This window comes from Euwallacea fornicatus, chromosome 5, assembly GCF_040115645.1.
Source record: "Euwallacea fornicatus isolate EFF26 chromosome 5, ASM4011564v1, whole genome shotgun sequence".
Taxonomy (NCBI): domain Eukaryota; kingdom Metazoa; phylum Arthropoda; class Insecta; order Coleoptera; family Curculionidae; genus Euwallacea; species Euwallacea fornicatus.
In genome coordinates this window covers 5,016,543-5,043,572 of record NC_089545.1, presented here as the reverse complement: position 1 = coordinate 5,043,572, position 27,030 = coordinate 5,016,543, and the positions used below count along the sequence as shown (strand labels likewise).

General features: G+C 33.1%; 1 protein-coding gene across 6 annotated transcripts; it reads right to left on the bottom strand.

Moving 5' to 3' along the window:
- Positions 1-1,155: 1,155 nt before the first annotated feature.
- Positions 1,156-27,030, bottom strand: Atg17 (autophagy-related 17). Of its 6 annotated transcripts, none has more exons than XR_010732148.1 (27): positions 26,809-27,030; positions 21,687-21,831; positions 19,380-19,591; positions 19,169-19,324; positions 18,952-19,078; positions 18,663-18,897; positions 18,129-18,311; positions 17,475-17,647; positions 17,211-17,397; positions 16,548-16,859; positions 15,939-16,090; positions 15,615-15,756; positions 14,730-15,293; positions 13,191-13,514; positions 12,927-13,135; positions 12,389-12,595; positions 12,038-12,333; positions 11,646-11,785; positions 11,148-11,279; positions 10,802-11,073; positions 9,919-10,193; positions 9,417-9,595; positions 3,843-3,974; positions 3,403-3,782; positions 3,097-3,211; positions 1,781-2,421; positions 1,519-1,675 (listed from the first exon to the last, which is right to left on the bottom strand). XR_010732148.1 is itself a non-coding variant. In XM_066282789.1 (26 exons), the coding sequence occupies exons 2-25, from the start codon at positions 21,755-21,757 to the stop codon at positions 3,115-3,117; spliced, it is 5,157 nt and encodes a 1,718-aa protein (XP_066138886.1). In that variant the 5' UTR covers positions 21,758-21,831; positions 26,809-27,030; the 3' UTR covers positions 1,156-1,512; positions 3,097-3,114. The 6 variants fall into 6 exon arrangements, 4 of the variants coding, with proteins under 4 accessions (XP_066138886.1, XP_066138887.1, XP_066138885.1 ...); XR_010732147.1 differs by having other exon boundaries at positions 1,519-1,968; positions 2,031-2,421; XM_066282789.1 differs by lacking the exons at positions 1,519-1,675; positions 1,781-2,421 and adding an exon at positions 1,156-1,512.

Here is a 27,030-nt window from a genome sequence, read left to right as displayed (position 1 = left end):
GATGATTTCTATGGTCACTTGCTTTTGATTTATCTTCAGCAATCCACCTCGCTGTGGTCGATACGAAAGTGCAAAAGTCACAATAATGAGTATCATATGTTTCGGTTATGCTTGTTTGTGACTAGTGACTATTGACTATCATCCGCAATGCTGTACGTCGTATTCTGGCCACTCAAAACCCACAATATAAATTGGTATGAAATTCTATATTAGAGCTTAACTACTATGAACGAACGACGAGTCTCGAACACTTACATGTAAGGCCTTAATATAGGAATATCAATTAAGCATAATTTTCAACAATGACCATCGATTATTATCGTTTTACATAATGTATAAAGTATGTGCTCGTAATTTATTTTACGAATATGTACACTTTAAGTATAATTGGCCCACTACTCATTGTTTAAATTATGTCGGCGGCGTTTCGAATGGTGCAGAGATGCGGTATCAGAAATATAGTGCTAATTATTAAATTTGAGTAAAAATTGAGGACATTTTTAAGCTCAAATAGATTCTGGGGTCTTTTCGGGTCGAATTGCAGGAAAAGTTGCAAACAAAAATGAGCAAAAAATACCCTAAGCCGACCCTGATTAACACGCCCCTAAATAAGATTTTTATACTTCAATTAAATTTTCCCGTTCGCCATACAATTCTGAGTGAGAATTTCACAAGTGCCTTAAACCGTTTTGATCATATTGATACATCTTCAATCTTTTAAAGGGTTTTACTTCCTTAGAGTTTGTTTGCCGACCTTTGTGTATATAAAGTTTTTTACCATATAATGATTTCCTGAAATATCTACATCCGCTTTTAGGACACCCTGTATCCATTGAAAAGTGCCACTTTTAGGAGCCTAATGACTTTAAAACTAAAAAAAGATGTCGAGGTACGGTGTGGAATGTTGCCAAACTTTGAAACTTAACAATGATAAATTTTTATTTCTTAATATCGCTGAGTTCTGTCACGATCAGAAAGCTGAATCACTTTAGTGATCAAAAATATATCCAACAATACAATTATTAAAAGTCCAAATGTTGAAACTTTTCGATAGGACCCCCATAGAATACGAATTTACCCGATTAATAGATCTAACTTTAATATTACAACTATGAACTAAATAGTCATTTAAAACATAGGTTAAAGAAAAAAAAATAAAGTAAAAAACGTTTTATTAAGTATATCACTTTCATAATCATAATATTAACTACTGCTCTATATACTAAGGGTATAATAATATCGGGAATAAGCTTAGCACTCTACTAATTAATACCAACTCGTCCTTGAATAAGCATATAACGAACGAATCTCCAATCAACGCAGGTAAAATACAACCTCTTTGTTTTGATACATGTGAAACAAGGCATTTAATATCACAAAAACAACTACGACCCAAAATTATTATTATTTAATACCACTTAATAGTAACTTATATTTTAAGTGCGAATTGTTATTTAAAAGTCGCTTAGTCGGTTGTTGGAGAAAATTGGCGATTCACTACCGCTGGACTACCTGAAATATCATAAAAGTATGTTTAATTTTATAAAGAAATTAGAGGTCAAACTTAAATTGAATACATTTGACATCCTGGGTTAATCTCAAGAATGATCTCTTCTAATTGACTGATCCTTCAGTTTAACTTTCAGATTTGCTTTAGGTGAACCTATAAATCTAGCTGGAAGTGTAATAACGATGTGAGCATGATGTAATAATAATGTGTTGTACTTAACTATTTCCAGTTATACATAAATCAGCTGTTATTTTATTAAGCGTCTCTTACCATAGCTTTTTTTATCCTTGTACACTTGCTATGCATAACTGATGAGCACACAATTTTAAGGACATTGTAGTCAATGAATTAATTCTTAAGTTATTAATTATCTGTTATATCTTAAACTTTTCGTCTTTTTAAGAGTGAAAAACCACGCCAGATATCGATATCTATGTACCAAAAAATATACAAGGTGCCTGGAAAAAAGTTGCACAGGTTTTATGGGGTGTCTTGTAGCGATAAAATCGATAGCATTTACTTTATTCTTTTAGTCCCTTACAAAACCACGTTTTCCTTGGTTATGGTTAGCTTGCGAATGTTGGTTACAACTCAATAATATCATAGAAATGCACCAAACAACTTGGTCGGACTTCGTAGGACGATTGCATCCACTGATAAGAACAACTTAATGAATCAATGGTTTAAGCTTGGTTCACCTAAACGCGGCCCTCATAAATTTTGTCGGCCTTAAGAAATGCGTTGATGGCCACAACAATCACAATTTGACATGGACAAATTTCCTTTGGTGCCTTTATATAGAGTGTGATCCAACGTATTCGACGAGGACAGTAACAGAGAAGCCATATAACATTTTGATTTGAGGTTTAAAGGGATTGAGGCTGGTTCCCAAAGACACATTTTAAAATTGTCTGGAAAAATACGGGGTCGTTTAGAAAAAAGTTATATACCAAACTTACCTTTTTTTACGAAACAGCCTATATATGAACGGATTTTGGGATTCGCCTAAAAATTTTCCCTATTATATGCTCTATAACAACTCTCAAGTGTTTTCTAAAGGAGAATCCAAATGTGATATAAAAATGAATTTCATTAAAAATGTCCAACAGTACTACCCCTATTTGTTAATGAAATGATCTATACTCTATGATTTCCAATTTAATAAATCGTCACTTGAGATCAGAATTAGCCTTCGACTAGTTTTACTTAAATTGGCATTCTCAATAAATAATAATAAAAATATGATTAAGGATTTGAAGCAAATATTGCATGTTTATTCAGGTATTCACCTAACAATTTTAGTACAAACAGGACTACTTTTGTCAAATAAAATTAGAAAGAGTACTCCATTTCTGTTTCTCCAAATCCCATATTTACCCAGATTTCCTATAGAAACTGCCAAAGTTTTTTACCCGATACATACGCTAGTTCTGATGACAAATGATGATATAATTAACATGAAAACAATGAATATTTTAATGCAGCGTTAAAAAAGCACTTCATAACTCGAAAATAGGATGCCTTATGAGATTAGCGCCACAAACCTTCTCTTTTGCAGTTATATGAAGAAGCCATATAATACATACTTTATTCAAGCTAAAAGTTTATTTGCTAAATATGCTTCGAAACATCGCTCCTAACCAATTTGTGCCTACATAGGTCGACTGCTCAAACACCTCTTTACAAGAGTCACCCTCAAACCTGACAAAACAATAAAAAATCATTCAGTATTTTCATGGGAGGGCCTAGAGTTGAAAGTCATTTGACTAATCAATAGTTTTCTTAAATTTGAAATAGAGTTGGTAGTGTCACGCCAAACGCAATAATCGATTATATGTATATCAATGTTTGCTGCTTCGTTGAAAATGAAAAAAAAATCATTTCCAACTTACCGATCACTGTGTTCTATGGCAACAACGGCCTCTTCAATCCCACTATCTTCGGCCAATTTTTTCTCGATAATTTTGCGCTCCATATCTTCCTGTTCCGGCATGTTCTCCGAGACCGTTTCACTTTCGCTCTTCACCTCCCCCTCAAGATCCTTATCGGCATCTTCTGAAGACAGTTGTGGCATTCGATCCAGGGGTTGATTTTCCTCCATTACCGGATCAAAAGTGGTGATTACCGAGTGACTGGTCGACATACCAGAAGAATGTTTGGCCATGTAGACGGACTGCGACAACTCTTTCGAATCGCGATGAATAGCTGATACAGGTTTCACTTTCACTCTAAAAAATTTGGCTCCCTTGGGGACTTTGTAGCGATTCTCGCTCTGTAAATTAATCAATTGATGTTTTTGCCACACGATGGTAATGTAAGAGTTGATGATCACCTTTCGAGTTTGACAATACTCTTTGTCCACTACTTCGCCGGTGCAGTACATTTTGTTGGGTTTACCTTCTGTGATATTCAGACCTAATTTGTCCATACAGTCAGAGTGTAGGAAATATGTGTATCTAGATTCCTAGATAGAAACAAAACATGTGTGTCAATATTTGTAGTTATACATAGCTTGATGGAGTACATAACGGTAGTGTTTTCTATGGTTGTTGATCGGAGTCGAGTTTATTTTACATTTAATAATTTTTAGTCTTATAAAATGGAAAATTATTCTGTCGTTAAGAAAGTTCGCATGTTTCTAATATTTCCATTCTAAGAAAGAAATCAATGTATGTATGCCAGAGTCTATCGTAGCAAATATCTACAGTGTGACCCACTTAAGAGCGGGACACCCCTGTAAAATTTTTATTTGTGGTTCGATTTTGATCATTTTTTTATATGTTGTAGGGCATCAAAAACTCTATTTTGTGACAAGTTCTTGTTACGCTCGCTTAAAATCTAAGGTCTACTTTGCCCCTTTCTCATGACGAAATTTTAAGAAAAGACATTAGGGAATTTTTTATTTTAAATTTAGCTTCAGTAATAACTTTAGAATTATTCAAAATGGCTGTATTTCAAATTTCGTTAAAAAATGTTTATCCATAAAAAAGTTGTAGAGCAATCCAATTTTAAATTTATTGAACCATCTGGATGTAATAATTTTTGGTCAAGTTGGCTGAGTACGGATCCAATAAACATAGTTAAGTCACTTGTTTTATCCTTGTCATTAAATACAATGCAATTGTCTTTTTGTAAATAAATAAACCAGTTCTTGGTGGTTTAGAAGAAAATTTAACTGTTTTTGATTGAAGAAAAAGTTCAGATATGAATAATCAATTAACTTTAAGGGAAAAAATTGAAATAGTGCGTCTTTCTGGTGACAATGACAGAAGTGTAAGGGAAGTGACTAGAATATTTAACACAAGATATCCTAATCGACGTCCGATTACTAAAAGTACAGTGAATCGAATAAATCGTACATTTAATGAAACTGGAGCCGTTGATAGATATTTGTTAAAAAACAACCGTCCTGGAAATAGAAATGAAGGTGATACAGAAATCGCAATTTTAAATTATTTTACTAATAACCCACATGCTACATTAAGAATAGCAAGTTTAGATTTAAATGTACCGAGAGAAAACATTCGTCGATGCCTGAAAAAGAATAAAATTAAGCCATTTAAACCAAAATTTCTGCATACTTTGGAGGAAGGAGACAAGAACAGAAGATTGGAATTTTGTTTGTGGGTGCAAGGGGAGTATCAAGATAACAACAATTTTCTAAAATGTATTCTATTTAGTGACGAAGCTACATTTACTACTAACGGGATAGTTTCTTCACAGAATTGTAGATTTTGGTCTCATGAAAATCCACGCTGGATTATCAACTGCAAAAGTCAATATTCCCAAAAAGTAAATGTTTGGTGTGGAATAATCTATGACAAACTTATCGGTCCATTTTTTCTTGAGTGCAATATGAATTCTGCAAGTTTTTTAGAACTATTGAGAAATGAATTATCCAATGCGATTGACAATCTTCCACTATTATACACAAGTAACATGTACTTTCAACTTGATGGAAGTCCTATACATAACGCGAAAATTGTTCGGCAGTGGCTAAATACAAACTTTCCCAATCAATGGATCGGACGGAATAGTCCATTAATACAATGGCCACCCAGATCACCGGACCTGACCCCTTTAGATTTCTTTTTGTGGGGTACTCTTGGGCAAAAAGTATATAAAAACCGCCCCAGAAATAGAGAAGAACTATGCATAAGGTTGAGACGCGCCTGTGAAGAAATTACTCCCTTATCTCTCAGAAAAGTAATGAGTAATACTAGAAGAAGATACGAGAAATGTATCCAGTTGAACGGTAGCTTAATCGAAGCAAGTGTTTTTTAAAATGAATTAAATCTCTTTTCGTTACAATTTTTTTTTCACATTGAATCATTAATTAATTTAAATTAAATAAAATTTGATTGTTCTATAACTTTTTTATGGATAAACATTTTTTAACGAAATTTGAAATACAGCCATTTTGAATAATTCTAAAGTTATTACTGAAGCTAAATTTAAAATAAAAAATTCCCTAATGTCTTTTCTTAAAATTTCGTCATGAGAAAGGGGCAAAGTAGACCTTAGATTTTAAGCGAGCGTAACAAGAACTTGTCACAAAATAGAGTTTTTGATGCCCTACAACATATAAAAAAATGATCAAAATCGAACCACAAATAAAAATTTTACAGGGGTGTCCCGCTCTTAAGTGGGTCACACTGTATATCGCAAAATTCCGAATCATAAAACTTTCGCGACTATTGAAAGGCAAATTAGGGAACCGGGTAGTTTTAATCCAAAAAATGTTAAACGAAGACGTCAACAACAAAAAATACCAAAAATTGAGAAGAAAAAATATGGTGCCATTCCAGTTGATTGGTAGAATAATATCTATAAAAATAGAAGATTCCAACGAATAATTCCTAATACAAAAATAAGTGGTAAGAAAACTTTCAAGACGTCAATCGAGAAACTGAATTATATTTATAGATTTATTGCAAACATTGAAATTATAGTCTATATAAATCGAAAATGTGCTATTAATAAAAATTACGAATTCTGGACAATTTGATGAAAGAAGATATGCTATCGGACGATAGCGACATGATGTTTATAACTCCTGTTCATTAAAAAAATTAAATTTATAATCTCGGATATATTATTCAGCCCCCCAAATTCTCAGGTTTTTAATAGACCAAGACAAAATTCCAAAGAAAACAAGAGTGACTATCTTTCTATATATATTTATAAATTATTATTGTTTTCGAAAAACTTCAGACTTTTATTTCGATCAAGTTCCAATAGGAAATGTATTTTTTATTCCATCGGGACATGTTTGCATAATGAAACTATTATCTTGAATTCGCAAATTTTCTCCCATTTTACAAAATTTGGAAACATCGCATTTTACTTCCGATTGCGTATCGTTTCCAAGACCGATCAGCTGTACTTTTACAAAAGGCAGGTTGTAAATTTTTTGTATGTTTTCGTACCAATATCCCTCTATAAGTGATTCATTCGAATGTTAGCACGGCGATGAAGATGTTCACAATACGTGGTGCACTAATAATCAGGTTTTCTTTTGTTTTAAAGACTCGTGAGGTACACTGTTAGTATGCCAATGGTTTAGTGAGTGAAAGTGGATGTTAGTAACGTGATTCTGGTCCACGCTTTTGATGATCTAGGGCGAGTTCTGATTCGTATTTCTTATGGTTCACAGTTAAGTTTTGTCATGTTAATGAAAACAGCGTAATTAAAATTTTGGTCGAAACTCAAAATAATGTTAATCGAAGACGCTAACGTAATATTAGGACCGTCGAGGTCGGAGAGGGCAGTTTTAAACACAATTGAAGATGATCCTTAAATTAAGTTGTAGATGTTTGGGGTTTGAAATGACAGTTTCCAAAAATATTATTAAGAACATGATTGTTTTTTATAATATATTCTAACAGTTGAATCAGAAGGGGCAATGATTCATCCATAAAATCGCTAGGAAGATCACCCGATTTAACGACTCTAGACTTTTCCCTGTTGGAAGCTTTTAAATTAGAAGTATATGCTTTACCAATCGCTACGGAAGCTCAGTTACTGCAAAAAAATTTCGACGCTGTAGATTATTTAAAAAATAAGTCCGACGTGATGCTCAAAATACAGATTAGTTTTTTAAAACGAATTTATTTGTGTATTCAGGAAAATCGTCTAGATGTTGACCATTTATTATAAGAACATCGCTAAGTTGCTGGTTATTTAGAATTAATTTTTTTTTCGTTCTCACTAAACCTATGATGAATTGCAAGGTATCATGGATAATTAATTTATACAGAAACTATGTGCCTGACGAAAATTTTACAAGTGATAAAAAAGTTTCTGGATAAAATCAACTTGTGGTAAAGAAAAAGTTAAAATAATTCGTACAAAGGATAACAAAAATACAAACTTTTATTTATGAACCATAGACCATTTGTAATATTTCCATGCACTAAAAAAAGATCCCGCTCATATCGAACAGGTCAATATATAGTAACTCTTAGTACCAAAATTAACGAAAATCGATAAGAACGTTTAGCAATTATTTCGGAAAAATAATTTTAAATTGAAAACTTTGATGCTGTGTAGCCGCGAAACGAGGCAACATTGCAGTTTGCCTAGAACGCCTTATTTTTGGTTTAAAAATATTTGATCAATCGTTTTGCGGTCATTTTAGGGACACCGTGTATATTTAATATTATACAGGGTGGTCATTTAGTGCGGTCTCGGAAGATTACGGCTAAACAATTTAATATTTTGAATTTCTTTTTTTTGCGTTATATAGAACTCGATTATGGGTACATTCTAAAATTGTTTTCGTTTTATACAGGGTGTTCTAAATAAGTGAAAAATATCAAAGTTATGTTTTTTTAAATAGGACGCCCCATATATTAATATCGTTTTAGATTTCTTGAGAAAAATAAATGTAAGTTTCATTAAGGTTTACTTGTCCTAAATCTTAAGGATTTCGAAATAATTAAGTTTTTTTTAAAAAATCATGCAATTTTAAAAACTTTGTTTTGAAGGAAGTTTAAGCTGGAGTAAATCGAAATTCATACCAAACCTTATATATGAGACGTATTTTATGCCAGAATTATTAAAATTGAAATATCTCATACAGTGCGTCCAAAAAATAACATGAAAATTGCATTCTTTTTGAAAGGAAATAACTTGCTTAATTTAAATAGAACACCCCATATTTTATTACTCGAAATAAGAGATATACATATGACTAATCAAATTATAAATTTTGCTACCTTTTCTTAAATCTTATTTTTCGAAGAAAACCTGTACATTTAGGTATAGGAAAGTGTAACGATTTTTGATTAGTCATATGTTTATCTCTTATTTCGAGTAATAAAATATGGGGTGTTCTATTTAAATTAAGCAAGTTATTTCCTTTCAAAAAGAATGCAATTTTCATGTTATTTTTTGGACGCACTGTATGAGATATTTCAATTTTAATAATTCTGGCATAAAATACGTCTCATATCTAAGGTTTGGTATGAATTTCGATTTACTCCAGTTTAAACTTCCTTCAAAACAAAGTTTTTAAAATTGCATGATTTTTTTAAAAAAACTTAATTATTTCGAAATCCTTAAGATTTAGGACAAGTAAACCTTAATGAAACTTACATTTATTTTTCTCAAGAAATCTAAAACGATATTAATATATGGGGCGTCCTATTTAAAAAAACATAACTTTGATATTTTTCACTTATTTAGAACACCCTGTATAAAACGAAAACAATTTTAGAATGTACCCATAATCGAGTTCTATATAACGCAAAAAAAAGAAATTCAAAATATTAAATTGTTTAGCCGTAATCTTCCGAGACCGCACTAAATGACCACCCTGTATATAAAAAATATGGCTCTAATATTTGAGTTTGAAATTTGATAAACCTAAATGAAAATTACAAAAACTATGCATGGATCTTACCTGTAGAACTTTGAAATTTTCATGAATTTGATCCCATAATAGCAACACCACATCGCCTACTTTGCAAGTGTCGATATTAAGACGATGTAGCCGACTGGAATTGGAGATTACTTCACTTCTAGACATATCCGACAGGGGAGGAGACATGGCTAGAGGACTCGTCATTGCATTTACCTTACCTGAAATATGGATATACAACATCAAGATTTCACTTAATACAAATCATGATTATTTATAATATAAACCAATGGGGCCTCATGAATACAACCTCTAATGAGTAACATGCGACGCAAAGAAAGCTAGATATTTTGATATTAGATTTAACGTGCAATACCAATTGGGATGATAATTTTTCATTCACTTTTCTTGGTTTGCTTATATTTCACAGCGTCTGTGTAGGTAGTTTCAGTTTCCAATTATTTTGTAATATTTTGCGGATTCAAGACACGTATCCAAAGCCTAGTTACGCATATGTAACAAAAATATAAATTTATCAACTCACCCTCGCACAAAGCCATTGAAGAAGACATAAGCGCTTCTTTTTCACTTTTCACTTTGACAAGTTCCTCTTGGAGTTTTTCATTATCACTTTTTAAAGATTCTAAGTCCACGGATTCCGTTTTAGCACTATTCTGTGATTCTACTAGCTGCTCAATAGTTGTTTTATATTTTGAAATCTCTAATTGGTACTGCTTTTCCCTCTCCAAAAACTCATGGAGTAATCTATCACGGTCATCAGGAATATACTGCGTCGACCAGAATGTTTCATCAGCATTCCTAGTGGAATTAAAATATTTATTAACACAGTTGACTCAATAGAACATTAGGAATTGACTTTATAGGACATTATTGGAAAAAGTTTCCCGATATGAATTTAAGGAATTCTAGAGTAAACCAAAACATTTAAACTAAACTTATGTATTTCATATTACATAAAGATAGCCTATATGGGTAGTTATGAACGCGACCCACTATTCACGGAATAATGTACTTGAAATGATTTGGGCTGAAAATATCTGACCGTCGTGATGGTTTGTTATGTAAGTCGTGATTTTCATTGCATTGGAACTAATTCAAAACATACTAACAAATAGATGACATTAACATGCTGAGTCGATCGAGATTGATGAAGGGATTCTTCACATATTGGCGAAAGAAAATATTTATCATTATCGATACAATTTAGTCTGTTAAACAAAATTTAAAGTTTTATTATTGAAATTTAATTAGAAAAAAGGAAAATGATGAAGCAGTCTGTCTAAAGATGGGTAATTTCTTTAATTGATTTTGATTCACGCTTTGAACCATTGATAGGTACATAAGAGAAAAGGTTTACTTTCTAGTAGAAGGGAATTCCCAACTTAAAAATCGCTCTGTATATATACCTCTCCGGATCCTCTAGTGCAACAGCGGCCTGCTCAACGTTTTCAATTATACCAGTGTCTTCTACCGATTTCTCTTCAACTCCTTTTGGGGTCAATTCCGAAGTTGGTTGGATAATATTAACGTCTACAGTAGCGGATTCCTTTGTCTCAAAGAGATTTACAGCACTGGGTGAAAGATACTGGGACGCTAGGACATCATCAGGCGGAGCCACTGGATTTATTTTCAGTACAAAGAATTTGGATCCTTTTTTAACTTTAAAACGATTGTTGTCCTGGAAAATGAAACAAAGATAGGCGATGAGTGCTTTAAATTACAAAATTTTTGCCAGGGTAAACTAAAACTTACCTTGCATGATTCACAAAATTCTATATCCACAACCTCACCGACACAATGACATTTGTTGGGTTTACCACTTGTTACACTTAATCCAAGAGGTGCTAAGCAGTCTTGATGTAAGAAATACAACCATTTTGATTCCTAAAAAAGAAACAAAACAAAAAGTATAAAATCTGTGATTTTCTACATCAATAATTATTATTGCAAAGGTTCAGAATTTACAGTATAAAATGCTAGATTCATGGAGGTTTGGTCGCTACTGATTCTAGTATTTATTCAATTATATTTAAAAATATACATTGAATATTAAAAATATTTAAATATTAGAAAAAATAACGATTTTTAAGGTCGTTTTTTTCTTTTGCAATAACATTTTTAAATTCTGCGAATAGAAAAATGAAAATGGCTGGTTTAACATGTTTAAACAATATAGGCGAAGCCTAAAATTTTGATTCTGATCCATTTTGAGTGGGACACTCAGTATGTCAACCTGAACCTTTCACTAACCTGTAATATTTTAAAAACACCGCGATCCTGATCCCACAGCACCAAGACAACATCACCAATTTTGCAAGTGTCTATATTTACTCGCGCAGACACTACTTGAGTTTTAGATTCAGTAGCAATCGAGCTTTTTAGAGTCTCACCTGCAACAATTATTATATAGTCAGATATGCATACGGAGTATTTTAATATATATCACTGTTTTGGAACGACACGGTGTTTGTCATTTTGTAAAAATGTCTGTAAACATCTTCCGGTCCAAAAATTTAATTTTCCATTAAAGCATGCAAAACAATTTTCACATAGATTTTAACGATGTAAGTTCTATTTCTCAAAAGCAATATTTTTGCTATAAACAACAAACCACAAATTGAAAAATAAATTGTTATTTTCACCTTTAGACACCGTAGTTGCTGTAGATATGACATCGCTCCCCTGGACTTTCAGCTGCGACAATGTGTTTTGCAGCTCTTTATTTTTCAGCCTCAGTAAGTCTAATTCCTCAATTAACATAGGATCTACCATCCTTTCCTCCTGCCATTCTGTTAACTGTTGAATAGTTGTCTTGTGCTTAATAATTTCCAGGCTGAGATTTTTTTCTCGTTCCCTCAGTATGTCAATTTGTTTTTCCTTATCTTGAGAGAATCTTTTGGCAAAATCTTGGCTTAATATCTGTTTTTCTAGGTCAAATCTATCAACGAAATATAAATAGAAACACATCAATATTTGACGGTTTCATGACTTACTTATGTTGAAGTTCTTTTATTTTTTCGTCCAGTACATTTTCCCACCGTTGCCTTTCTTCTGATACCGCCTTTTCTTTATCCAACTCGAAGTTTTCCGTCATTTGCACCAACAGCGTTGTATGACCAGATAAACTGCTAAAATCTCCGGACTTTTCCTTCTCTAATGATGTTAAAGAAGGACTTCTCTCCATGGTTATTAATTTAAATCTGTAGGATCAAAATTGTGCATAGAAAAATGGCGAAAGTCCCAACTAATATTACAGAAAAAGAAAACTAAAGATTATTGCCATTTGATTGAAAATAGGATGGTTAAGTAATTCTTCACCTTTGAATTTATTTTTTCGTACACCAATAACTGTTTTCATTTTTTAGGCATTGTCAGAATATTGAAATTCTTAAATATTACTATGTGAACACAAGAAAAAAAAGGTTCAAAGTAAACAAGCCACCAAGACAAACACTAACAGAGCTTGTGAGGAAATATAATAACATTTAGGTCTAACGGCTTTTTTCGTAACATCCTGTATAATCAACTTACCTGGACTTCATATTGTCTATTTCTGCTCGATGTTCCATTTTTAAATTCTCGCTCAGTTCTTTCAAACATTGCTCCTTTTCCGCGTCCTTCTCACGCAGCTCTTTTAAGAGATCATTAATTCTATTTGCACTTTCACTATTTTGTTTCCTTAATTTTTCTTCCAATGATGCTAAATTTAGGTACATCTCTTGTATCCGATCTTCCATTGCCTTAATACGAAGCAATATAAAAATTTTATTAAAGTTGCGAAAGAAAATTAAATACCCGTTTATCTTCCTCAAGCCTGCGTACAATATCTTCCTTTTCCAGAATGTTGTACCTATACTGTTCCTTGTCTCCTTCATTTTCTCGTCTCATGCACTCAACTATTTCTTTCTCATTACGATCAAACTCGCTTAAAAGGGTTATCCACGAAGTACCCAATTCCTCGTACTGTTTCTTCAATTCGCCAGACTGTTCGGCGAATTTTGTTTTTAAGTTATTGAGGTCGTCACGTAAGTTTGTAGCAGATAGTTTGGCGATGTTATTTAGGGCTTGGACTGTAGTTTTGAGTTTCTCGTACTCTGATCGTGATATTTGAAGGTTATCCTAAAAGAAGAAATTAATTGTTGATTAAAAGAGCAAATAAACACACGAAAAATGTTATATTGAGGTGGAAACATTTTATTACTTAACGTTACATAGATTTTACTATAGCGAATTTCTCTGAAAAATAACCCCCCCCCCCCCGGGGTTTCTACGTAACATCTACTATATCGTCAACTCTTATAAACCTTAGAAACTGTAAGATAAAATTGAGAATCATTTTATGCCATTGGATTTGCCCATCGTGTTTACCATTTCTTGAGCATTCTCCCCCATCTAAAAATTGCCTTGACGCCTATAGAAGCTTCTTTGTCGCTCTATTCAAAGGGTGGTGCCCGAGATTTGGAACCGTAAAACTAATCCAGATGTAATAAGTTACCTAAACATACATTGAATAATGGGCATCACAACAGTTGAAATACTCGAGGTAGAGTATTCCTATGATTGACTTTAAAAAAGAGGTCACACTATATACATTAAAAATTTAATTGATGTGATAAATTTTCAATTTACAATCACCCAAATATACGTGTGGAGCGCCCTACCATGTATAGAGCAAATATAAACTTAAAACTACATGCAAACTATTTACAAACTAAAGATTTTTTTTATAATTTAGGGAAGAAACATGATGGTTTTGAATGTGGGGCTAAACTATCAGGTATCCATCTACCTATATTGGTCTAAAAAAAGGAGGACAAATAGAACATCTCCATTATAAACCTTTGGCAAGCAACCTTACAAATTATTAAACGCAAATAACTAAGCACAAGCGCAACATAAAATTTTGTTAAGTAATGTGGTGCACATACGTTGGAAATTATAAGAGTGCGAATACAACACAAAAGGCTAGCGTCTATCTATAGAGAAGTAAATACACAGCAAGCTGCTGTAATGCAAAAATCAAAACTTGACAGAAAAAATTAAATAACGGAAACTGAATTCCTGAAAAAAATTATTGCACCACTAAAAATTCAATGAATTTTGACGCTAAATAGCTTAAAATAAAAAAAGAGTCTACAATTAAATTTAAAAAATATTAAATAAGACAATAGGTTTGAAACTGCACATCAAGCATCAATGTTGTCGCATATTTATTGTGGTGCGATAATAGTGTCCAGGAGTTTATTAAACTAAAATTTTCGAAACTAGAATGTAGCTTATTGACGAGGCTGGAAAATATGCATATACAACAACAACGTACGAAAAGATAGATACCTGAAGCATAGCGACCACAATGTTCGCGGTGTCCAGCTGTCTGACAAATTCAGAACCCTGACTGTTGCCGGTGCCAACACTAGAGGGCAAACTTTCGTCGATATAAAACTCATCGGTAGAGAAATCCGACTGGTGTATCAATTGAGGAGAAACAGTATCTTGAAAACTTATGTCTCTGGGACTTTGAGGGGATATGGACTTTGAACGGCTGAGCATCAGGCTACAACCTTGGTAATGCGACAATATATTTACTTTGGAATTAATCGACAAGCTGGTAACATCAGTCAGATGTAAGGAACTGGTGTTGGTACTCGATAAGCAGCTCGCTTGGTCTTTGCAGAAAGCGCTTTGATTGTAATGGGAGTTAAAGCAACTATCAGTAGTGCTAGAGAAGTTTTTGATACTGGAGAGTTCGTCAATGGAATCGAGGGAAATGTTTTTAATGTTAGAGAAGCTTTCGTTTGTACTGATGCTCGGCGTTCGTTGTAGGGGATCTGCTTCGAAGGACTGGGCAACGCGGAAAGAGCGGGGAGGTTTTTTTGGAGGAAGAATTTGACTGCGTTCCTAAAAAATGTATTTTAATGTTAGTGTTGAGAGGTTATTCTTGCTATTATAATCAAGAAAGGTAAATATAGCAATGAAAATACCGTGAAATGTGTAGCTTCTTTACAACTACAGAATATGATGAAAAAAATATCTTGGTAAAAACTATAAATAGTGGCAACATGTTTAATGACGAATTCAATGACGGACTGAAATACATACATACAACCAACTAGATTTCTATTTCAAATCACCAAATTTAAAGTCTATTAAATATATTATAATATACCCATGTCATGTAGACTTAAATTTAATGAAAACAACGTTTTTGAAAGAACATACCTCTGTGCTAGTAGACGCGTCCGTTTTTTCCAAGATATGTGAAGAACCGACTCCAGTGGAAACTGTTTGGGGGTAAGCGAGCTCCAAAGGATTTTCACTGATTTTCTCGTATTCTTCAGTGTCCGTTTCGGACTCACAGCCTCTATTTCGGATACACAGAAAACAATTAATACACGTTGTCTCACAATGTTAGATGATTATAGAAAACTAGGTTTAAGATCGTTATGAATATTTGAATAATGAACTATATGGTCCTGACCTATCGGAATAAACATTTTCACTATTGCGATGTTTTTTTTTTCAAATTTTTAATATCATACTAACTTGTCATCTTTAAGAATGGGAAAGCCGGGGGCGGAGGCCAATGAAGTCTCGCTCCCAGTAGCTTGTAACAAATTTTTATCTAAGTTACTAGACAATCCCACATCGGAAACTGCTTGGATTAACTTTTCTTCTACAGCGTTAGCATCGTCCACCTACAATTAAAAAATAAACAGCGTGTTTCCTAAACATCGCGAACAAGTTTAATCCGATATTTTTAATAGAAGTTAAAATCTCAGGATTCTGGATTTCAAAGAAACTATCAGTCTCGAAAATTCGAGAATACAAAAGTATATTTCAAAAAATCCCGAGTTTGTGTTTTATAATAGTGTATTTCTGTCTTAAATCTCCTGAAATGTTAATAAACGTTTTCTAGACACCCTGCACATGTTAATTTTATAACCACTCTTATTTTTTCCCTGAAAATTACTTCAAACTTGAATTAAGTCGCCTATTGAACGACGAAATCTAGATTACTGCTTTAAAGTGGTATTTTCATAAAAAAAAAATATCGTGACAAAATCACTTGTATAGAACCAATGTGCGACCTAATATAAGGTGTTGAAGTACATACCTGAACTTTCAATAGTTTTCTAATAAAATATATTTTACCTTATCTCCTTCTTTAACTTTTGTGGCAGTCCCCATAAAAAAATTAATAACATGGCTCATGTCAGGTACAGTCAGGTGTTCTGAGAAATCAGGCAATGCCTGGCGTAGTCTCTCAAGATCTTCTTCACTAATTTGAGGTAATTTCGCATCGAACATTGGCGGCGCTTCTATGGCGAACGGAGGCGGCATATCTTCCATGCCAGGAAATAAGGCATTTAAAAAATGACCTTCAAACTGGGAACTAAAATCCTTTCGTCGAGTCAATTCTTCGTTGTAAATTGTCATCATTTGGCACGCTAAGTCTGAAGCCCACTGAAAGAAAAATTACATATTTAAATTATTTTGCAAAAAATAAATATGCGCCATTTAATGCTCATTTTAAATCTGCTAATCACTAAAATCGCAATTTATTACAGTGTAATTAATGAAACACGAAGAGATTTAAGTGGATTGTAGTTTTTAAGATCGAAATTGGATTTTTTTCCTAATTTCCAAAAGTGTAAAGTGTTGTGTTACTACGTTTTTTTCTACATAGATAGTTATCCATTAGTGTTAAATTTCTTCAAATTATTTCACTATTTGTTGAAATAATTCAACGTTTCACCATTTTTTAGATACATTTTATTTAATGTATAAATGAGACACAAATTACGCAACGCTTACCATAAGAAACAACTGGGAGAAAGATCGCCTTCTAACAACTTCAACTACCGCGTTCATGTAAATCAGGGGGGCTAAATGAATTTGTTGAAATAATTCTAAATGTTTGCGTAGCCTATTAACTTGTCCATTGAAATACACCAATAAAAAATCCAACTCCCAAAACTTATCTTCGACGGTTTGTACCCACCTAAAAACCCGAAATAAGTAAGTAATCCTGTAAAGATTTGGGAGATTAAGAAAGAGGTGATCTATCTCTATACGTACGCGATTCTAGCGCACAAACTTTTACTAAGTTCGTTTTTTGATTTGACAATTCTGCTACGGTCCTCTATAATTCGTTGATGACAATTCTTTACTAAATCCAACTGTTGAGCATGTGTTGCGCACAGATCTGGCAGGATTGATGTGTCTTTCATATGTGCAACACTGTTCTGGTTCTGAAACAAAGTATACAAATCAGAAATATATTCCAGATCCGATTGGGAATTTTATTTAGATGGGAAATCAGTTTTGATGAAATTAATATATTTTCCAAAGGACAGTAATTTTAAATAATTTAATTTGCAATCATAATCATTAACAATTTACCAATTCAAAACCTATTTATTGAGACCCAAAGAGCAATATGTTGATCGCTTGTTAAAGTCTTGGGATTTATATTCGTATAAAGTAGTGGAAAAAAATACATTTTTTGTATCCCATTTTAAGAAACGATTAAAATCTTTTTGGAGGGTAATGACAAATTTCAAGCTACCACATAAACATATTTTTTAGCTTAGTGGTGGGTAAGCTTTTACATAACAAATCCCGCAGAAACAGACCATGCCTCGTACCTGTGCCTTGCTGTCTCATATGCTTATGAACATTTTTAGAAGAAAACATTTAAATACTAAATCTAATAATAAGTGAATTACCTACCTGCAAAAAGCTCTGAGCCATATCCGATTGATGCTCTACGGCTTTTTTCATTTTTCGAAGTAAATCGTCCAAGTCAAACAACCGTTTACCCAAGCCTTCAATTTCTTTTCGTTCGGGTTTTTCGGCACTACTCAATGTTTCTGCAATTCGCTTCCTCAGCTTCGGTATCATTTCGACTTCAAACTAAAAATATAAACTTTGGATGAAAATGCATTTTTAACTGCGTCCCTTAAATGTATTTTTAAATAGTAATTTGACGTAATAGTTCGATGTTCCATTGTGGCTAAAGCTGTGACCACGTCCTTTTTTTTGTAGAGATTGTGTTTAAAATCAAGGTATAAAACTGAGCTTAAGGGCCAAATTACAAATATTTTGTTAACTTTAATATCAAAATATTTGAAATAGAAACTAAAAATTTAACCAATAACCAGACTATTCAAATTAATATTATATTTGAATTTTTCTATGGAACCTAATTTACAGTTAAGGTTAACAATACATTAATAATTTTACATGGAGTGCGATAATAGATACCTTATGTAAACTAGATCTGCACAAAGCATACAAGTCTTCAAGTCTACGGGTACTGCTGCTGCTGCTGCTTGAAGAAGAGATCCACTCAAATAAACTTATTTCTGTATTCGGCACCGTCTGGGAGGTGCTGCTGGTAGTTTCAGATGTTTTGGATGCAACATTTAGGTTCTTTTGCGAATCAAACAATACGTCAATTAATGGAATTCTTTGAAGAATCCTCTTATCCTCTTCAAAACTGCAGTATACATTAATTTTTGTTTGTTTGTAGAAAAGTGAAGTTATTACAAACCTAAGTAAGAACCCTTCAAAAGTGTGACGCTCTGCTATGAAATCGTTATACATTTTTTGAAATAGCTCCCATCTCTTTCTAAATTCTGTAACTATATCTTCTAAATTAGCTATAACTGCAGACCAACCTACAAGCAATTGAAATTACATTTAACATATTGATAACAAGTTAACAAGCTTGAGAACGTGTTAAGCATTTGACTCAGCTATTACTATACCTTGTTGCTGTAAATGTTGCTCGAGTACCATATTCTCACAAAACTCTAATTGGAGCTTTGCTACACTAAAAAAATCTTGTGCGACCAGCGCACGTAATTTAACGGTGGTCAATGACACTGGGAGGGAGAGGGATTCTATCAGTCTTTTTTTCAATTCTAGAATAGATCATATTAGATTTTTGAAAATATCAAATCCGAATTTGCGGCTCACCGGAATCATCGTAACTTAAGTTTTTTAAAATATCCAATTTTGCTGTGTCGTAATCTGTCGAAAAAAGATAAATTGGATTAGTGTCAGTTCCAGCCATGTAAGAACAAAGGTTTTTTTGTGACTCTAAAGATTCGCCGCCATTGATCAGCAAAACTTGTTGCTGGACAGGAATCTGGCATCGCTCCTGAATTTTTTCATTGAGGTTGGCAACGCTGAAATTTAAAAATAAAGATTAAAAGTTTCGCTAAAAGGCTTCTTTGCTAGGAAGTCACAATGTCCGTGGCCAGTAAAAGGGGGAACGAGAACAACCAAATAGCTGTTGAATTGCCAAACGACGAAGAACATATTTTATTTCGGGATTGTTACACACGATCTAGTTTTTAAAAAAATTTCATGAAAGAAACGTTGCCAGTTCTACGAAAAAATAATGATGACATTAGAATTTTGAATGAAACACCGCATATGTATATATATTAATGCATTTTTGGATTTAGTTCATTACTATAACAAATATTCTATTTCCAATTCACATTTTTAGCTGATTTCAACAAAAAAAAACGGAACTTCCATTCCTATTGCAATTTTTAAGTGTGGTGTAATTTTTTTTCTTTTAATTCTATTCATTTATATACTTTTACATTTATCATCATGTTTTTCACATGTGTCATTAGATATCATCGTGATCCAGTCAAAACCTCTTACGAAGACAATGTCTTTTTAAGCCAAATAATTGTACAATTAACATTCCTCGCCATTCCCAAATACGATACTTCGTGAATTATTTAAATAAATACAATTTTACGAAATCTGCTGATCGTTACGGTTTATTTGACCTCTTGCAAAAAATCACTTACTCGCGCAGGATTTTTTCGTGTAAGTTTTATTTCGTAGAAGATTTTATCTCAATGTTTTATTAACCATAACAAGTCAGATGTATTGTTTTGATCCGGAAATAACTTTCGGACCAGCTTAAAATATCGGTCCGATGATTTAAAATTCCACCACAATAAGTACCTTCTTATTATGTCTATTGGAAATCTTAGTGGTTTGCGTTTTTACTACATAATTTTCCTACCTACATCGCACGTTTTCTTAGTTAAAAATGCAAGGAACATTTAAATTAAATAAAAATTCAAATAACAGAATGGCGGACATGCTGATCTTCCCTGTTACGAGTTTTTATGTATTAAATTAATTTTTTTGTCATTCTGATAACCATTCTCTCAGAATCGAAATTCAAAGAATTGTTAATAAAAACCCAAAGGGATAACCATCTTTTTGATGTTATAAAGAGGGCAAGGAAGATAAGATTAATTTAATACATGGATGGTTCGTGTATACATGCGTAATCTATAAATAGTTTTTCCAAGGAATATACAATGAACCAGCGTATTACTATAATAAGGCGAAATACGTTTAAAAATAAAACGCTGGAAATCAAGAGAACAGCCATTACTACAAAAGCTCAAAAATTTCCACATTTTGCTTGCATTTCAAGCACCTATTCTTAGTTCACGTCAACATTCCAGTTTAGGGCTTAAATACCAAAGACAAATAGTTCTCAAAAAACTGGCTTGCATGGTTTTATCTTTAGAACAAAATTATATCTTTCTTCTTTACATAACCACCAACCACATAAGTACATTATTATCTGTGCAATGAAAATTTAATTAGTCCAAGGCTGCCCGCAGCGATGACCATTCCATTATTGAAAATCGGCATGTGCCTTTATTTCTATCACCTAAATTGCTGTACGCATTTCTAAGGTTATAGGGTAAAATTTATATTTGGGTTAGGCGAGGTCTCTTAAGTTAAAAATCGTGGCGGAGATTGTGTAACGTTATAGTTCCAATTCCAATCTACGCAGCAAGCCACATTGTTCCAAATTTTTATGCTGATAAATTACTTAAACCTCAGTTCACATTTCTCGTTCAACTTTAGTGAACTAATAAATAGAAGTAACGATGTCAGCTAGAACGTTAATTCTTTGATATGAGATGCATTATCATTTAGTTTTTGGTTTAGTGATATAGAAAAACACATACAACATTGTTGCTAAATGAATAAACTGGATTTATAAACTTTGCTGTTCCCGTCGCTCGTTTGCTGCTAGGACAATCGAGCAAGACAACAACATATAAAATTCTAGAATCAAACAAAGAAAACGTATCAGCAGTAAACGACGAACGGGAACAGCAGTTTATAAGTCCAACTTGCTGGAGATGATTCAAAATGAGATATTAAAAGACCTGAATGTAATAATTCATATTGGAAAATATACTATATAGCTGTATGATTATGACTTACCTTTCCATTATAGAGATTTCATTGTCAAAGGTCATCATGGTTCCAGACTGAACAAAGAATATGTACACCATCTTGAAGAAAATTATTTATGCGAAGATGATACGAATGGTCATTGGGTTTTTTCAATCACTGCAATTTGATCTACCTGTAAATAATGGGATATTGCTATTACGCAAGAAAAATATTGTAAATTAGAAAAGTAAAAATACTACTAGAGGCGAAACTGGGACCCACATTTCTGGTGCCTGGAAAAATGTACCATTAGCGTAATAATTAGGATATAGGATGGTCTGAAAAGCACGCCGGGAAAAAAGTGACCCAAAATGACTTTCTCACATATCGAGAATAATTCCAAGCGAGACATTTTCAGCATTTAAATATTTTTTGTTTTTAAAGTTAACGTAACTCATGAACTTCAAAGGAACTTAATTTTTCAAAAACACTTCCTGAATTTATTAATCTTCACCAGAATTATATCACAACAAATATATCAACCTTCTTCGGACAATGCCCCAAGATGAATATATTTACTTGAAAAATAACGTTAATCAAAGCATCCACAGAGGCGATTTCCAGGATAGTAGTTGATAATAATTTTAAAGTATGTAGTTTGTTTTATCGCATGTTAGTCGCCTGGAACGCGGCAATTTTCCAACCCCCTTACTCTTCAAATACTTTTCCTCAGTTCGTTTGGTGTTTAAGGCACTTTGATAACTAGGAGGATAATGTTTATGTTTCAGTATTTTCTGTTCTTCCTTTCTCTGCAATTCAGTTGACAAAACCTTCGAGGGCCATGTAACAAAACAAATAACACTTATTTTATCAATAAAATTAAAAATACAATCAGTAAAATAGCACATGGACGCAAAATGTAAACAATAAATTCATTGAAATGGAAATAAAGTTTTTTGCTTTTGCATTGTTTTATTTGAATCTTATTTAATGTGCACTGTGAGAACATACTTGTTTAAAATTTGAGCAGAGTGTCATCTCATTAAGTTCCAACGTGAAAAGAACTCACGCTGGATGTCCGCACTTGTAGGAAACTGAAGGGGAATCACTTGTGTTGTGAAATGCGGAAGGAGTTATAAAAAAAAACTAAATTTAGAGTATCGAAAATTATATTTATCACAGTTCTGAGTTCAGTACCATGGAGTTCAAAAAAATATAGGTTTACATATTATCAATTCATTTAGTACAGCGAGATCAATTAAATTTCATATACAGGGTTGCTCATTAGTGCGATATCTCAGTAAATATAAGTTTTGGAAGGAAATTTGTCATAGTAAAGTTTTGGGGGAATAAAAGGCACGTATTTTTAAATTATTTTCAAATGTACAGGGTCTGTTATAAAAGTGTGGTAGTACCAAATTATGTTTTTTTAAATGGAACCCCCCCCTTTTTTTGCCATTTTCGGATTTATCGTCAAATTTTAAGGCTAGTTTATGAAATAGGTCTTATATAAAAAATTTACCATTTTCGAGTTATTTGTGAAAATTCGAAAATTTTGATAGCTGCAAGGTCTCACGGAAATCAATGCTGTTTCCTAACCGTTGCAAATTTTGGAATCGATCTTATGAGGCTCCAAGGCGACACAATAAGCTACGTTTTAACATGTTTTAGTTTAAAAAGAGTTTTCCATAACCCTCGAAATAGGCCTCCGAAGTTGTATGACTTCAATCCTCAATAACTTGCTTATTTCAAATAGAATGCCCTACTTTTCTCGACGGCATCGTGTTCAGAATCCAAAAACCTACAACTTTTGTTAACATTACCTTATCCCTAAACCCAACCGTTTCTGAGCTGCTGAAAATTGACCCTTTATTTAATTTATTGTAGATACAAATAATATTGTGAAAATAAATAATAATAATTTGTTATAAATAATATAAAAATAATAATACAGTCATTGAAACTCACTTTGAAATACAAATTTAGATGTAAAAAAGGGATATATATATATAGGTATAGTCAGCTGTGAAGTTTGTTGAAAAAAAGAATGTATGTCGAGCATCGTTTATACATATTTGGCTACCTAAGTAACCTATATCATTTGCTAATTTCACATGCTTTCACACGCTTCTTTCGGAAACATTCGGCCAATCATTATTTATTATTTTGATTATTTACCATTCGATCTTTGCATTTTTTCGACAAACAGTACATACAATCGAAGACTTTAAGGAAAGGATTAGAGGAGAGTGTGCAAATGTCACCCCAGAAGTTCTCGACAATGTCTTCAAGAGTGTGAAACGTCGAGTAAATTTGTACATTGAAGTGAATGGACAACATTTTCAACAACAATTGTGAATTTTTCAAACAATTAGATTTTTTCCGTTAAAATGTATTATAAAAAATAGCCTTAATATTTAACTGAAATTTTTAAACTTAAAAGTAGATAAAGCAACATGATCTCACACAACTCCTTTATCAAAAATTAATTTCAACACAATTTTGCGGCATATGATCAAGCTACGACCTACTTTTTATCTTCTATTTCTCTTGTGTAAACTCCCACAGCTGACTAGATATGAAATTTGAATGATTTCACTGTAAAAGATAACACCGGATTAAGATCATTTGGAGATCAGATATCTTCTTTGTTTTTTCATCAGTTGCCTGTTAATCAAAGAAATTGCATAATTTATTCAAAAATCGTTTTTTTTATCTAAGAAAAGCTACAAGAGTTGCAGCATATTGTCGCACCGGTCCAGTTTTCGAATTGAGAAATAGAGCCACCAGTTTTACATTAAACCTGTGCGGCAGTGACCCCAAACCTGGATTTATAAGCTCTGTCGTTCGTGTTTCTCGTAATTCGTTGTTCGTAAATCCCGCAGTTCGGAAAATAAACATACGAAATTGTACATCGTTTACAAACCTTAGCTGCTACGCTACTGGATGTTTCCATTATTGCTGGCTTCTGCGCCAGGTGATATTTTTCCGTTGCGAGAGATTTTGTAACTGGAGGTTACGCCGTACTTTTCTATTCATTTTCACTTTAAAAATTTAAAATTTTATTTTGTAAGTTGTCATTTGTCCTGACATAAAGTACGTGACACTGTTTTGACCAATGAAAGGCCAACAACAAACAATAATTCATACCTGTAACATCAATAAATCTAGAGCTAAACGTCAGTTTCGATTCTGGAAACATTTAGATTTCCTTTAACAACAAATGCAAGCCGAAAGGAGGATCTCCTGGTTATGGATGTCATTTAGTAATGGGTGTTATTAACCCTAAATTTGTAAGGCGAATGCATCTGCCAATTATTTCTCTGTCTATCAATCATCTTCGATTACACATGTGCATGAAGAAGACACGCGTCCTTATGACTCATTTAGCTTCTCTTATGTCGCTGTTGACATGGTTAAAAATAATATAAATGCATTCCTCCTCATATACAGGGTGTCCCGGAAAGAATGGTATAAATGAGCAATGACTTCTGTACGAGGTGCGTTCAAGAAATAATGGGAAGTTTGTAGTTTTGTAACCTGCATTAATTCTATTTATGCGATTTTTCGCCAGTTGTGTTGATAAACATGTCCCTAAACTATGTTTACATGGGTAGACATATTGGAAATTTAGTTTGTGGACAATTATCAAGGTTACATTGCGTTCGACTCGAGCGGCGATTTTTGAAAAATCAATTAAAAAAATGTGCATTAAACTTTGTCGAAACGATCAACAAAGAATATTACGCGCTATTTCAACGTAGTATGCGTAAAGGAATTCGAAAAAGACGTCTAGATTTGCGGCGAAACAATTCTTGACTTTTATACTATAATGATGCGCCCGCTCACACTTCATTCCTAGTTCGTGAATTTTTGTCCAAAAGAATACCCTAATGATCCGCAACCTTCATGTTCGCCAGATGTGGCTCCCTACCACTTCTTTTTGTTCCCGAAAATGAAGATAAAACTTTAAAAGGTCATCGCTTTGCAAGCATAGACGAGATTAAATGCGCGCCGTTGAAAGAGCTAAACAGTATTCGAAAAGTTGAGTTTCTGAAGTGTTTCGGAGATTCGAAGAAGCGCTGGCATAAGTATATCTTACCTAACGGGGGCTATTTTGAAGGAGATAAAATTTACGTGGTCGAATATATTTTTCGCAAAAATTTAAAATTTTCGTTTTTGTTTGAAGACACCTCGTACACGAAAGTGTTAAAGATCTCATGTAATTTATTTTAAAATGATGCGACATGAGCGTATACCAGAACAATAAAAAATATAGCGCCATTTTGACAATTTCATGTTCGTTTTTATATGTTCTTTCCGGATGTGTAAACATATCATAAACATTAGCGACATGAATTGAAAATGGTGACGTTGAGGTCAATTTTGGTTGAATCAGATATTGTATATAACTGTCACAAATATAAAAAGGGCAAATTGTTAACATATTAACTATTTACATAACTAAATGGTCAAATTTTTATTTTGAAAATTGTGTTAAGATTGGGAAGGGACCACTTTACACAAACACCCAGTATTGCAATGAAAGTTCTGATGGAGTGTTAGTATTTTCTTTGTTCATACCTAGATCAAGAAATATTAAGGATAAAAAGTATTTAGGGCTACGAACTAGAATTCAAAGTTTAAGAACAAAACTGATATTTACCAATGAAGCTATCCACTTACCAATTACAGAATATTTTAAAAACCAAAACAATAAATGAAATGGTCACTTTATCTTTAATCTACCCTAAAATTTGGAGCTAAGGGCTAACCCAGCATCCACCCCTTGTCAGTTATGGTCAAGAAGGTAGAACCTTTTTAAATAAATGGGACTCTAATAAACCACTAAGCTTAAAGACCGCATTCCTAAATACTACCTGGGTGTACAGGGTAAGATTCGTTTTGGTACCCTTGCTGACTGGTGCACGTGAACACTTTAAAAGCAACACCAGGCAGGTAAATATACCTGCGCAGGAAATTTTCAGAAACATAAACAAAGACTGGATATGAAGTCAGCAAGTAATATTCAGGTTTAACTAATGTCAAGCACATGCAATAGCTGAAACTCCTCCATAAACCTTTGAGATTGAAGATTATAGATTTCACCACATGGTTCACTCCCTTCAAATGAAGGAATACAAAGGCCAACCAACCCCATGTTCCTTACCTGACGATTAGTGGACATTTTCACAGCTGATTATTGTTTAAATACAAACAACAACATTCTCACTTATGCACGGAAATGATTCTTCACTAAACAATATCGTTCGTTAATAGTTCACAAAGCAAAAACGTAATCAACTATGGGGCTAAAATTAGGCATTTTTAGCCAAAGCGCAATTTCACGTCCTCCATCAGCTGACAAAATGTTTTGCAAATTACAAAATGA

Coding starts and splice junctions, on each gene's coding strand:
- Atg17 (XM_066282789.1), bottom strand. CDS start 21,757: ATGGTGTACATATTCTTTGTTCAGTCTGGAACCATGATGACCTTTGAC. Junction 19,079..19,168: donor GCAACATTTACAGCAACAAG/GTATAGTAATAG, acceptor AATTGCTTGTAG/GTTGGTCTGCAGTTATAGCT. Junction 11,280..11,645: donor GTGTTTTTAAAATATTACAG/GTTAGTGAAAGG, acceptor TTTCTTTTTTAG/GAATCAAAATGGTTGTATTT.